At 39.3% G+C, this 15,171-nt stretch overlaps 2 protein-coding genes across 2 annotated transcripts; both read right to left on the bottom strand.

Moving 5' to 3' along the window:
- Positions 1-5,718: 5,718 nt before the first annotated feature.
- LOC149933665 (uncharacterized protein F54H12.2-like) lies at positions 5,719-7,023 on the bottom strand. The gene has a single exon (XM_090157367.1). The coding sequence runs from the start codon at positions 7,021-7,023 to the stop codon at positions 5,719-5,721; it is 1,305 nt and encodes a 434-aa protein (XP_090013493.1).
- Positions 7,024-8,363: 1,340 nt separating this feature from the next.
- Positions 8,364-9,437, bottom strand: LOC149933664 (SCAN domain-containing protein 3-like). The gene has a single exon (XM_090157366.1). The coding sequence runs from the start codon at positions 9,435-9,437 to the stop codon at positions 8,364-8,366; it is 1,074 nt and encodes a 357-aa protein (XP_090013492.1).
- Positions 9,438-15,171: the final 5,734 nt, after the last annotated feature.

Here is a 15,171-nt window from a genome sequence, read left to right as displayed (position 1 = left end):
TAAACAAACTATTTATTTCACCATTATCTCTTATCATTTCTGTTGTTCATACAGTTCAATTATTGAATACGAATTTTGGAAACTTTTGAGTAATTTGTTGAGATTATGGTATCAATGACGAATCGTCATTAGTCACTTATAAAAATTTTGATTGGACGATCTTAAGGTGACGTCAATCTTCATATCTTCCATGCACAAATAACAGCATTTTTAAGTATTTAGATTGCGGAAAGTTTTGACTGATATCATTTTATATCGTCATCCTTAATTAATTTTATTGGATGGCGTTAATCACGTGATAATAGTATCACGATATAAAAGAGAGGACGTATATGGGATATCTATCCATTATCGCTTTGACTTTAGTCAGCCATCACGATTCTGTACCTAGTAAATAAAATTTCAATTATAATGTTTCTCTGTGAACAATGTCCCTCTCAGTTTTCCGCGAAAAAAAATCTTTTCCGTCACGTTAGTGAAAAACATGACGAAAAAAGGTTTTCGTGTGATGAATGTGGAGCTGCCTATACCCGCCGCGTTAAATTAATATCCCATATCCAGAAACACCACCGTAACTCTTCGGATAACCAAGAACAAAGATCCGATCCATCTGTTGATGGAGCCGTTCACTCGCCGCGAGCCGCCGGCTCACCTACCGAAGTTTCCAACCAAACCGTTCTTCCCACTGTACCGGTAACTCTCCCCTTCGTACCGAAGCATCTCAACGCTATACCGGCGACTCTCATGCCAGCACCGAGACCTCTCCTGCCCGTACCGAAGACTCTCAGCGCTGTACCGACGACTCTCCTGACCGCCCCGGGACCTCTCGTGCCCGCTCTACCGTCGCTCGACCTCGCTCCGTCGACTCTCAACGCTGTACCGACGACTTCCCTCTCCGCAGTGAAGGCACTCAACGCTGTACCAACGACTTGCAACGCTGTATCGTCTACTCACCCTGTTGGATCGACAAACGATGTAATTACCGCTAATCCCGATCCGAATTATCGAGAAGGTATTCATTGGAGTCAAGAAGCCGGTCCCTCCCATCGGGCTGACTACGTTCCTAACCAAAATAGACTAGTACATCGTGTCAAACGTTCACGACCCGAATCGACAGGAACTCCAGCTAAAAAAAGACGGAGAACGGACTCTTTCAATTTCAGGGACAGTCAGTTCAACGATGATCTTTTAGCAAATATTGTTTACCAGGAGATACTAGACAATGAAAACGACGAAAATGCGGGAGAATTTATGCAGCAGTGGGAATCGGCGAACCAGAGTACTCAACCGGAAAATCTCGACGAAAGCGCACCCGCGCCGGATCAATTGGAGGAGATATTCGCCCTCGATGATAACGTCTTCGCCGCACGTTTCACCCCATCGCGAGTGGAAACGGATGTGGAGCTTTTCATTACACGTCATCGACATGCGATTAAAAACTACGTAATAAATAAGCTTTCAATCAAGAAGGGATTAAAATGGTACCTAACAGTCCGATGTCGATACACTCGTCCCTTGGCCAACGAAGCGGGATTGGCCGAGGTAATGCCCTATTTCCGTGGATGTTCCTACGCCACGTTAAGTCCGGAAGTGATAAGTGAACAAATCGATGAGAGTATTAAAAAAATTGCGCAATCTATGGCGGAGTTCGAAAATCAGGGATCGGGATGGGTTTTGGATCGAATTCTTTTTCTCCAAATCAACATTATCACCTACGCACCGTTAGTGGGTGGATCTTTCATCGAAACACCAGTGAGACTCGTCAACAAAAAGGCTATCATCAACGTAAGAAATAATGACGAAAGGTGTTTTCTTTGGTCGATTTTAGCCAAACTGTATCCCGTAGAACGTAACCCTAATCTCGTACGCAACTACATTCGGTATGAAAACGTATTGAATCTTTCGGATGTTAAATTTCCATTTGAATTGAATTCGGATCGGATAAAGAAATTCGAAATCAACAATGACATTTCCATTAACGTATTCGCGTACGAGGGTGTAGTTTTCCCGCGCTTCGTGAGTGAACGAGTCGTCGACGAATCTCGACAAATAGATTTGCTACTTCTAGCCGAAGGGGGAAAATTCCATTACTGTCTGATAAAGAGTTTAAGCCGCCTCCTTAGTGACCATACCAAAAACTGTAGAAAAACCTACTATTGTCGCTATTGTCTCCACCGTACGGCCGGAACGAACGCGGAAAGTAATCACCAAATACACGTGGATATTTGTAAATCACACGGACCTCAACTAGTCAAGATGCCTACTAAAGATCCAGTTCTCGGGTTCAAGAAATATGGATGGTGCCAAAAGGTAATATTAAATTTTATTTCGAATTTTTGTTATATTATAGTTTACTAACGATTATATCCTCTAGGTACCTTACGTAATATACGCCGATTTCGAGGCTATTTTACCTAAGGCGCATACTTGCATGCCGGATTCTACTTTATCCTCCACTACAACATTATCCCTCCACATATCATGTGGTTGGAGCTATTGTATCATTGGTCCGGATGGGAAACCTAGCGAGCCCGTAACGTATAGAGGCGATGGAGCTACGCTTCAATTTCTAAATGCGCTTCAACGGGAGGAGGCGATCATACTCGAGAGGATAAAAGAAGTCAAGCCGTTGAATCTGACAGCCACCGAAGAGACGTCATTCCAATCCGCATATATGTGCTACGTTTGCAACAAACGATTTACATCGAAGGATATCAGAGTTCGCGATCATGATCACTATAGCGGTTCGTATCGCGGGCCAGCCCACCAAAGTTGCAACCTTATGCTTAAAGCTCCTAAGCACATTCCAGTATTTATGCATAATTTAAGCTCCTACGACGCGCATTTAATAATGCAACAAATCGGGACGGTGAAAGATAAGGATATCAACTGTATTCCAACAAATTCAGAAAGATATATTTCTTTTTCTCTCGGAAAACTACGGTTTGTCGATTCGGTGAGATTTCTACTCGCCTCATTGGAAACTCTAGTAGCCAACTTATCGAAAGGTGGAGCGGCCAAGTTTCCTATTCTCAATTCCAAGTTCGCGCCGGAGGAAGTCGCTCTGTTATTACGCAAGGGAGTGTATCCGTACGATTTCATGGACAGTATCGGTAAATTCGCAGAAACGTCTCTACCTCCAAAGGAAGCTTTTTTTAACATCCTCACGAAGGAAGATATAAGTGAAGCTGACTATCAACACGCTCAAAATGTGTGGGATACATTTGAAATCGAGAATCTAGGTAAATAGATCTTATTTTGCCATGTATTTTATTTCCCAGTATGTATTTTATATTTCATTTTATTTTCATTTTTAAGGGGAATATCACGATTTGTACGTCACTTCCGATTGCTTACAGCTCGCGGATGTATTCGAATCGTTTCGAGCCATCTGTTTAAACTACTACCGTTTGGACCCTGCACATGCATTTACTGGACCGGGCTTTGCGTGGGAGAGCGCCCTCTTCATGACGGGTGTTGAACTCGATTTACTCTTAGACCAGGATATACATTTGATGATCGAGCGAGGTATACGCGGAGGGGTGTCGATGATATCACACCGTCACGCTGTAGCAAACAATACGTATTTACCAGAATCGTACGATCCTGAAAAACCTGATACTTTCATCACATATCTAGGTATATATATATATTTTTTATTTATTTTAGAACGTTTAATTAGTTAACTATAATTTAATTATCCCTTTGTATCCCTCCCAGACTGTAACAATCTTTACGGGACAGTAATGACCGACCCCATGCCGACGAAAAACTTCAAGTGGTGCGAAGAAAATCTGGATAGCATCCTAAACCATCCCGACGACCATATCAAAGGATATATACTGGAAGTGGATTTGACATACCCTAGCGAAATTCACGACGATCATAACGATTATCCATTAGCTCCAGAAAAGCGTCCAATTTCAGTCGCGGAACTATCACCATACTCCAAGACGCAACTACAACATCTTAACATTCCAGTAAAAGACAGTTTACCTAAGCTGGTTCCAAACCTAAACGCGAAGAACAACTACGTCGTACACTACAGGAACCTTAAATATTACGTCAGTAAAGGGATGAAAGTTGAAAAGGTTCATCGAGTACTGACGTTCGACCAGAGATCCTGGTTACGGGACTTTATCAACTTTAACACTGAGAAGCGTAGAACAGCAGTCAATGACGTGGAACGAGATTTCTTTAAATTACAGAATAACTCTGTTTTTGGTACGTATATTCACCTTTCCTTTAAAGCGAAATTATATTGTATTTCTAAAAAATATATATATATATATCCAATTTAAAGGTAAAACGATGGAGAATTTGCGAAATCGCATCAATTTTGTTCTCGCACAAACTCCGGAAAAGGTCACTAAAAAGGCGAATTCACCGGCATTCGAACGGTTTACGATCTTTAACATGGACCTTGTTGGGATTCATTTAAAAAAGAAGAGTTTGACCCTGGACCGACCCATATACACAGGATTCACGATCCTCGAGCTCTCCAAACTCCTGATGTACAGATTTCATTACGATGTAATCAGAGCGCGGTACGGAGATAAGGCGAAACTCTTATTCACCGATACCGGTATGTTAATTTCTTTTTAAAGGGATATATTTAAAACAAATGTATTAATAAACGTTTCTCTTTAACAGACAGTCTTACTTACGTCATTGAAACCAAGGATCTGTACAAGGACTTTGGAGAGCAAGCCGACAATTACGACTTCTCCGCGTATCCCCAAGACCATCCGCTGTATAGTGCGACGAACTGCAAAGTTCTAGGGAAATTCAAGGATGAGCTATCATCGGTCCCCATCCAAGAGTTCTGTGGCTTAAGGCCGAAGATGTATTCCATTCTATCATCCAATGGGGAAAAGAAAACAGCAAAGGGCGTCTGTAAACGTGTCGTCAAAAATACGTTCGACATGAGGAGTATAGGGATTGTCTACTCAACATGAAAGTCACCATGGCGAAAATGACGAATATACAAAGTAAAAAACACGAATTATTTACAGTGCAACAGTCCAAACTATGTCTTAATCCTTGCGACGACAAGCGGTACATTTTGGAGGATGGAGTGACGACTTTGGCTCATGGTCATTTCAACATTCCCGCGCAACAGATTGATTAACCCGCGCCGCGCGATAAATTGATGATTAACCCGCGCGCGAAATATAAATATCTTAACACGCGCACGCGATGCTGGGGCCCACCCGCCCGCCCGCGAAAGAGTTTGAAATGAAAAATAAAATTATTTGAAAAACTTTATTGAAAATCTCTTGTACATGAATTCTTCAATCATACCATCGTTCACATATTTATTATTCTGAAAATTTGACACAATATCATACATTTTAATACCCCTACATCTATTCATAGCGAAATAAACGCAATATCCGCCGCACGTTTTACTATTATTACTTTGAAGTTGTATGGAATTAAAGGTAACAGTTTTGCTATTTCTTTCAACGAAATGGTTAAATTTAAAATAGTCTGGTGGGTGACCAAAAGAGTCGTAGAATTCTGTATTTTGCTTGGAGGAGAAATAGATGACAGTCCAGTGCTCTCCGTTAGTATTCGATAGTCCGGTATTGACAACGTAGAGAGAAGGAAATAACTTCACGCATTTCGGTAATTTATCAGCCGCAAATACACCGCGAAATAATCCTTCGGTGTAGGAATCACGTCGCAAAATTTCGGTTAATTGAAGCGTATCCATTAGCTGCTGTAATCAAAGACTACAGTTCTATTTTTGTCGATTTCTACGAGGTTTTGATATTCAGCGTAGTATAGTACGGTGACCGTTTTAGGTAAATCTCGATCAAACTTTAATTCCAATCTCACGCTTCCACTCTTTATCAAGTGAAAGTGATCCACCGAGTGAGAAAGATCCGGGGTGAGGTCGAAAACGAATAGGCAATTTCCTTCGGCGAATTCTTCACGGTTTATTAGGTTACCTTCGTCAATATTAAATTGTCCAGTTTGAAGAAACAGGTTGATGTACGACCTCATCCACGTATTATTCGTAAAGTTCGGAGTTAAAGGTTTATGTGGGATGCAAGTACCATCGACGTATAAAGCTATATGGTTTACACCGAAGTTTTGAAAATTAAACGGCGATTTCGAATAGTCTCCTAAATAAGCGCTCTGTTCTAATAATCCAATTACGACTTTCTTAGGAATTTGAGAGTGGAATAAATTGTCGCGTGTAGACATTTTTGATCCCACCGGAATGGAATACGTATTACATTCAGATCGAATAATGGGGTACTTCATGGTTCCACGTTCCAAGGCTTTGGCGTGGGCGAGAATAATTTCCGGAATTAGTTTAACTTTCCTGATATACAGCGTCGCTGTTTCGAATTTAACTTTATATTTCACGTCGCCCGACGATTGTATACAAAACTCGTTTGGGTTTTTGATAAATCTGAATCGTAGATTAAGCATATTCGGTAGAAATCGTGATTGTTGACACATATCGGTGTGGATGGTCCCAATCATATCAATTGTTCCCTTTCTCGAAAACGCCATTCTTTTCTGAAATCCTTCGTTGCTCGTTAGTACGTCAAAATTTCCGACAGTGTCCTTGTAGAAGAGAGAACTAGTCAAAAAGCTTTCTTTGGCGGGTCCTCCGAACGTTAAAAGAGTTTGAATAATGCTTTTATAGGCGTAATTCTGAGCGGACGCTGTAACTGATCTCTCATTCATAATTAAATGAACTTCGCTGAATAAACTGTGAAGGAACAAGTTTACAGGACCAACGGTTTCTTTTTCGTAGTCTGGAACGGTTCCCCCAGATTTCACTATTCTCACTTGCACGTGGAGAAGTGTCTTAGACAGATCTAAATAAGTCTCGGAGTTTCCAGGAATATCAAAATTAATGTTCGAATTTTCGTCCGCGTTAGAAACGGGATTGAATTCCACCCATTCTCCACTGACGATTCCCGTTTGCGTGAGTGGAACCTCGAATAGATCCAATTCAGAGTTGGTACATTTACCGGACTGTTGATGAATTAGGGCCATTATTTCGAGAATATATCGGAATGTTTCGGTATGCGTCTCTTTCGCTTCTTCGCCACGACTGAACTGACGAGTTGAATCTTTCCACGCTTTCTTTTTATACCGTTTCCAGACATTCTTTGTCTTACCATATCCTTCAACTCTGAAAGCGTCTCCTTTCCGATAGTCGTACCGTGATTTTTTAGTGAACTTTTTATCGGGACACCGCTGGCGACGTCGTCTGCTACTTTAGCGCCGGTCTTCAAAAACTTTTTCCCCAAGAATATCGCCCCCTTTTTTAACATTGGGACGGCTCGACGAAAGGCTGACGCCAGTATATTCCCTAATCCATAACCGCGTTGCGTCGATGTTCCCTGATAAAATGGGATCGAACCGTTTCCAACTTGAGATCGATAATAGTTCTCATAGTCGAGGGTATTATTCGAACCTAATTTAACCTGATTTAAATAATACCTTTCGTAATCAGTCTCGCTTTCTCGGGCTACGGTTTTCATGGTGCGTATCGTTCAACAGCCAGTAATGAAATGGGAAGGTCGCATCCGTTCAGGTTTCCTTTTATAACATTGCCCACGTACGTCTTGGTCTAAAATGTAGAGTAATATGAACCTTTCCTCTTTCGAACTGAATGGGTGTACCCAATTCGGACAAAATTTGAATTTCGATGGTTTGAAATTTATTAGTCGCCACCGGAATATAATGTGGTTTGATGAAATCTCTATCAACGGTGTCTCCATCTTTTCCCTGCACGCTCACGATTCTTAAAAGTGGAGCATTGCAGTCGCCTACAGCACGATTTTCAACGATATCGGAATAGATGAACAGGGAATGAAGGCCCACGTCTAAATCGACGGTATATTTCGAAAGCGTTTCTTTTTTGCTAAGTGTGAATTCCACTTCAGCGTTTCTCGTAAATCCAAGTATCGTTGCTAAGATCCCGGACATTGTTAAGTAGACCTTATTCTCCAATTTTACATGAACTTTTCTCAAGTGTTTAACGTAATTAAATGTAACAGGAAACACACGTGTAGCTGCATCACTTAGTATAGCATCCCTTCTTTTATCAAACTCAAATTGCATTATTTCCAAAAGTTCCGTAACACATCCGTAATAGCCTTTGGGTATGTCAATATGAGTCGGAAACTCACGTTCTTTGTTCTTCGAGAGAGTTACTATACAATCCTCTCTTAGATTATTCCACGTTCTCGGATAACTGATCTCGGCCAGACCAACCTCGTAAGAACCATGAAGATGTACGCATTCTGGGAGATATGTATGGAATTTACTCATTGTATTGCCTTCAAAGAACTTCGAAGATGAGTCCGATGGTAAAGTGACGTAAAAGCTCATTTTAATATGATGATTTCTTTAACCCAACTATCGAACGAGGGTGGGTATCCTTTCCAGCGAACTAATTTCTCAACCTGGCCGTTGCGAGTGCGTCTACTTCTCAAAACCTTTTCAATTACAAATGGACAATTTTCGAGGTCTTTACCAACTTTTTGTATTTCCTCCTGGTAGAACACGCCTGAAATGAGCTCGGAATTAAGATCTCCCAGCTTATATACTGGTGGACTTCTGGGGATTCTCTTCATTACACGGAATAATTCTTCAGACCAATTTGCCAAATAACCCTTTTCGAACGTTTTTTTATTTTTACTTATCCTAACAATATCTTCAACATCAAAAGCAAATGATATTGGTGGGGAGAAATTAATCTTCCCATATAAATTTTTCCAAACTTCCTCGGAATTTACCGGGGACACTTCAAACGGTTTATGTCTTATAGACCTATGATAGCTTTTATTGTACGATTCAACGAGTTGTTTAAGGACATCGATATATTTATGGGTATTATTTTTAGTGAAGTAGCGGTACATTCGTTCTTTCAAAGTTCTGTTGAAACGTTCGACAACCGACGCTTTTACTTCGGAATGGGTGGAAAAAAAATCGATATTAATACTCTTGAAATATTGTTGCACAGCGATACACACGAACTCGCTTCCGTGGTCGCTCTGGACTCTTTTGGGGTGACGACCCGACGATAGAATATTTTTAAACGCTTTCACCATTGTTTGTCCCTTTTTATTTTTAACCGCAACTACAAACGCGAACTTGCTGAAGACGTCGATGCAACATAGCAAATATCTAAACCCATTATTAACACGGGATAAGCTTTGTAAATCTGCCAAATCGACTTGCCATTGCTCGTCTATACCGTACACTATAGTTGGATTCCTCTGAAATACACGTCTTACCGGTTTGTGGAGCGTGTACGTATCTTGGTGGTTAAGGAACTCTCTAACTTCTTTCAGTGTTACTTTTAGGTCTTTCAATTTAGCCGCTCGATAGAGCACCTTGACTCCTCCAAACGAACCGCTCTCCGAGATGTTGAAGTATATTTCCTTTAGCTTATCCATTCTGTGTACAGTTTCCCTTAGAGTAATAATGGAGCGCAAACTCTGATACTTGAAAGATAATAAATACAGCTACGATTAATATCGCTGTCAATACTTTAGGATATTTGAAAAACGAATGAGTAAGACTCGCTACAACAGCAGCTTCTAACGTGTGGCCTTCCATTAAGAGGCTTAAGTTCGAAATGAATATGAGATACATAGGTTTTTAGTATTAATACATATTTTATTCAAATCATCACAATGCAATCCAATTTTTAAACCCGCTTCCAATCATATTATTAACATTAGTTTCATTTTTGGGAGTATCATCTTCATCAGATTTACTTTTCTCGCTTTTCCTTTTAAGAGTTTCTAAAAATGACTTGCCCTTAAATAGGGATTTGGGAACATTCTCCCTTTCTAAACAATCGTAAAATTCTGCAACCCCGGGAACAAGTTTCGATTTTTTAGAATTTACAGCGGAATACGCCAAAAGATCAATTACATGAGAACCTGAAATAGGGTCACCCAGGTATATTAATTCACCGTTTTCGGTGAACCTAATATTTGTAGATTTCACGATCCATTTATACAACGCTAAACACTCGTCAATATAATAACCGGGTATAGTCGAAGCGATTTGAGACTTCCAGTTCTTTCCCCCTTTTCGTTTCTTTTCTCCCACATCCGTGTTGACACGTTGTTGCAACTTGTGATTAAGAATATTTCGCTTTTCGGTATTATTCAATTTCCTGTGTTTTATAACGGTGTTCGGACGTGTGTTAAGTTCGAGTAGGGTATCCACCTTTGGCGTCTGATCGTCTCTCTTACCCTCCTCCACAATTCCTTTTTGAAGCTTTCTAAGTACCTCTTCCGATACTAACATCATTTTTCGGGCCATCACTTGATTGCCTCGCTTATAGCCGCGCCTGCCACAGAGCTAAGAATTGACAGAATTGGGGCTAACAGGATGGGTAAAAATCCTCCTGTTTGGTTAAGGACCTTTCTTCTTTTAGATGGGGATAACTCGCGATTGACTTTACGAAGGACACTGCGATGTTCCTTCAACCGCTTCCTATGGTCTTCTGAAATTTTAACTGTACCACGTAAAACATTTATACAACATTCGGCTAAAGTTTTTATCTCTTCCATACTAGCGTTTTGAATTGCGGCTTTTCTCTGTCTCGCTTTGCCCGTAGATAAATATCTCAAGAAGTTTACATTTTCCTGCAGCCTATTCGACGGAACCATGTTGCGATTTTATGGGCCTTAACGATGGTACAGTGGTTCGAATCTTTATGAAAATCACAATGAGTCGGCGGATTGAGACAGAATATCGTAGACAAACGCGGACAGTTCAAGTCTTCGATGTTTGTAACGTTAACACTGAGAAATTTGGAAAGTATTTCCGCTTTCTCTAGTCCTTTGCAATAAAATGTGGTCGCCTTTCCACGAATGAGTTCCGCGATGGTCAGTTGACTGGTGAATGTGTGTTGTCCCTCGTTCCAACGTATATCACAAATGTTCCATGTTAACCATCTGCACAGCCTTTTATCCTTCTGTGAAAGATCGGCAAATGGGAATGGCGGTTTGAATGTCCATGCTTGATAATCCCCTGTTTCGTCTACGTATATGGCTACTTCCTTAATGATCCATTCATCTCTAGCTCTATAGAAATTTGCCTCGATAAACCCCGTCATTTTTCTACAGTCAATTCTGTCAAGAAATAAATGTTGTTAAGAACAAACCCAAACCCCACAAACAGATAGAATATATAAAGTTACACTTACATCCCAGTGTATTCCACTTCAATTCTTCGGAGACGTTCTTTCAGCAGGTTTTAGAAACAGTATGATTTTACTCAAAGATCTCCGTTGCTTATATAGAGATCTCGTACGGGTCGGGGTTCAAGTGCATAATTATCATAAGGTCGAAGTCGCATACATATTGCAATTCGATTTTTCCATTACACTAATCGCTATTGATTAGATTTTGAAATGGGATTTTCCCACACGTCATTAACACTTAGAACATAAAATATTCCACCGATTGATTACTTTGGTAAATAGATTGCTGCTTGCTCTCCGGGTAATATTCCAGACCTAAGCCTATGTTTGTCGAGTGTGTTGGGTTTTAGATCAACTAACATGTAGCCGTACGGTTCCGCCACTGCTTGTTTAAACGCGTCTATGACGAAATTACTATTTCCGGGTGATATTTGTCTAGCAAGATGGTAAATTGCAGATTGGTCACGTGGTGATTTAAAAATGACTAAATAGTGCGCATTAAGGTTCAAAGTCCGTATCTCCTTTCCTGGGTAATATAGGTTTTGCATTAGAATTAGGATTGAAGAGTTGCGATGATGGCTGGCTCTAACGAAGAGATTTGTTACATCTTTGTTATTAGCTATCTCGCATAGCAAATCATCGAGTATAATTAAATTATTTTTATTAGAGTCGATAATATTAACTTCTAAAAGTCCTTCGTGAAATTCAACAATTGGGGTATGTTTCTGTACGGAATTGAACAAAGTAGACTGATATTCAGTGTAACACCATATTACTCTCTCCGGAACTGGGGAAATACATATTTCCATATTCTTTATTAGGTTTGCCACAAACACAGACTTCCCGGACTGGGTGGCGCCTGCTATTAGTCCGTTAAATGGATGCTTTAGGCTTAGGTCTATTTCCATGTCTAGTAATGTAGAGGAACAGAGAACAAATGTGATGTAGTCAACACGGGCATTTTTATTTATAGAAGCATTTTCTTCGCAGTACAAATAACAATATTTAGTATTTCTTTACAAAACTCGTGACTTAAAAATGATTTGTTTATAAATACATTATGTGCAGCAATAATATCAAGTGATTTTACAGCATCCGAAAAGTTTGATTCTACTCTATCAGACCAATCGTGAACTATACAGTCATGTTCTAATTGGGATGGGAGAGCGAACATACACCCGTTACAATTTAATCTAATTGATTCGCGTAACTGTGACACTACGTTTTCCGCGATCAGATCTCGAACTCGTATAGTCTCCCATAAAACAGTCATAACATTTTCGTACTTCTCAATTAACATCGACCACAGCTGTAGACCCACGTTAAACCCTTTTTTCGTGGGTAAGAGCTTTCCGTAATGGATTCCTGTTCCGATGAACATCTCTCGAATGTCCAACACGTGTCGCTCTTGATAAGTAGTCATCTCGATACGTTTGGTGGTCGATCCTTCGAAGAACGATGCAGAGGGTTGGATAGTTTCGCTTTCCAAGAATGCGGTGATCTCCGTTCGTCTGTTCCATAACTCTTTAAATTCGGATTCAGTCAAAATGATGCTCGATGAACCGTCAGTAAGTCCGAGCTTAATTTTACCCTCCGCGGTGATAGATATTGCTTTCCTCGTCGAAATTTGGAAAACGTTTGATCCGGACCTTCAGATAAAACAATATTTCTATGGCACGTTGTTGAACAAAAAGTTCTAAGTCACAAAAGGGTTTTTTATACATACATTTGAAGGCCTGATGTTTCGTCTTGCTCGTCGTGAACTAGTCAAAGTAGAGAATGAAGAAGGCGATCACTCATGCTCGTCTTTTATACTTGATTTATGGGTTAAAGGTGGACATTGATATCGTTGCAAAACGTAATTGGATTGTTACTTGTACTTTGACTTTACAAATGTTTGTATACTAGCTTTATCGATTTGTACTCTGATGTACGAATTGTGTGCAACTTCCAAAGTTCGGTTTGAATATCTTAGAACTCTTTAAGTACGTCATTTGCCCATTGGATTTTCCGAAATGAATTTTCACTTGTACTTTGACTTTACAAATGTTTGTATACTGCCTTAACGATTTGCACTCTGATGTACGAATTGTGTGCAGCTTCCAAAGGTTGGTATGTATATCTTAGAACTAACGCTTTAAGTACGTCATTTGCCATTTGATTAATACTGGAGATATCAATGGTTCAAATTTTAATTTAATTAGCATTGAAAAATGTTGTTTATTTCTTAAAACATGGTTCACCCTATCTTCGAATGGAATAATATAAATATATGTATAGGAGAAACGAACATGTTTCGTCATTTGATAGTAGCAAAATAACTCATAAGTATTAATGTGCATTTTAGTTAAGTTCTCTGTCCTCTAAGTATCGATGTTGAAGGTGGATATTAATATGTTCTGTAGTTTAGCCCTCTAGGTACTTATATACCTCCTCTGTGTCATTCTAAGTTCCGATATAACAAAGTAGTTCAGTTCTCTGTCCTCTAAGTATTGATATATCAAAGTAGTTCGGTTCTCCACCCTCTAAGTATCGATATACCAAAGTAGTTCAGTTCTCTGTCCTCTAAGTATTGATATATCAAAGTAGTTCAGTTCTCTGTCCTCTAAGTATCGATATACCAATGTAGTTCAGTTCTCTGTCCTCTAAGTATTGATATATCAAAGTAGTTCAGTTCTCTGTCCTCTAAGTATCGACCCCTTTTCTCCCCCTTTTCTCCCCCTTCTCTCCCCCTTCTCCCCTTGCCTCCCCCTGCTCCCCCTTCTCCCCCTTGCCTCCCCCTGCTCCCCCTAGTGCTTGAACATACACTCTCCTACTACTGTTGATCGTGATCAAGAATTGAACTAGGGTTGCATTGTTACCACGCGGATAGTTCACCGCCGAGCCATTGACTTCCTAAGGGAAAATGTTAAAGTAAAGGAACCTTTATGATAAGGCAGGTATTTTTACTAAACGGATTAATAAAATATCTGTGGATATTTTTTATTGAACTTTTTTTTTATTTTTGTGAACTTGTTTTTATTTCGTCGGGAATTGAACCGGGAGCGCGATTTTAGGACTTTGATTCGTTGCTGCTGTGTTATTGTTTTTTTTACGTTGTGTTTAGAGGTGTGCAAATACCATTTTTTGGGGATCGAATCGAATATCAAATATTTTTTTCCAAGGCACATCAAATACCAAATCGAATATTTATAACGTCAAATAATTTGGTCGAATGTTTTGCGAATACCAAATAATTCGACTTATTTGGTTTTGAAATAACAAATAGTTTGCATATTTGTCAAAATAATAAAAGTAATTGAAATCACTGTTCATTTTACTTGCAATAGTAAAATACTAAACCAAATGTATAATTTATATTTTATTTTATTTAATAAATTTAAACTTTTATAAGAAAACTTTTACAAACAAAATCTAAAATATACATTTATAAAGTTTAACTACCCCAGGTCCAAGTCAGCTAGCGCCTTTAATTTTTTGGTAACTACTAACTACAATTAAAACAAACGATCTGCTATATTTTTCATGCTTTGCAAACACTTCATTAAAATATGAGAGTTTTTAAATATATGTAAAACACGAAGGAGCAGATCTTTTATTACAAATAAAAAAAATAATATTGAATATAATTCATAATAATTTTAAACCAATAATTTAGTGAACTCAAAAATTTAGTGAACTCAAAAATTCAAAACCGAAAAATCCTTAAAGTTACTTACTTCAACCTCTCTCCCAGTTATTAGTTTTGTTTTGAACTTGGTTTACGTTTTAGTTTTACTTCGCTATTCTAGAAAATTCCATAACAAAGAACACGCGAATAATCTAGCCAATAGGCGCTAGAATAAACAGCTTCTGCCTTTCGCTAAGAAGTTTTAATACACACGGTATGAATAATGGACGTGCAAGTTATTTCATTATGGTCCTTGCCGCTGTGGCCTAAAGAGAGGTGCCAGAAATAACCACTAGTT

The sequence above is a fragment of the Leiobunum rupestre genome, chromosome 8 (genome assembly GCF_980474605.1).
Source record: "Leiobunum rupestre chromosome 8, qqLeiRupe1.1.hap1, whole genome shotgun sequence".
In the NCBI taxonomy this organism is placed as follows: domain Eukaryota; kingdom Metazoa; phylum Arthropoda; class Arachnida; order Opiliones; family Sclerosomatidae; genus Leiobunum; species Leiobunum rupestre.
The sequence above is the reverse complement of the archived record's forward strand: the minus strand, read 5'-3'. Positions and strand labels throughout refer to the sequence as shown.

Coding starts and splice junctions, on each gene's coding strand:
- LOC149933665 (XM_090157367.1), bottom strand. CDS start 7,023: ATGGCCCTAATTCATCAACAGTCCGGTAAATGTACCAACTCTGAATTG.
- LOC149933664 (XM_090157366.1), bottom strand. CDS start 9,437: ATGGATAAGCTAAAGGAAATATACTTCAACATCTCGGAGAGCGGTTCG.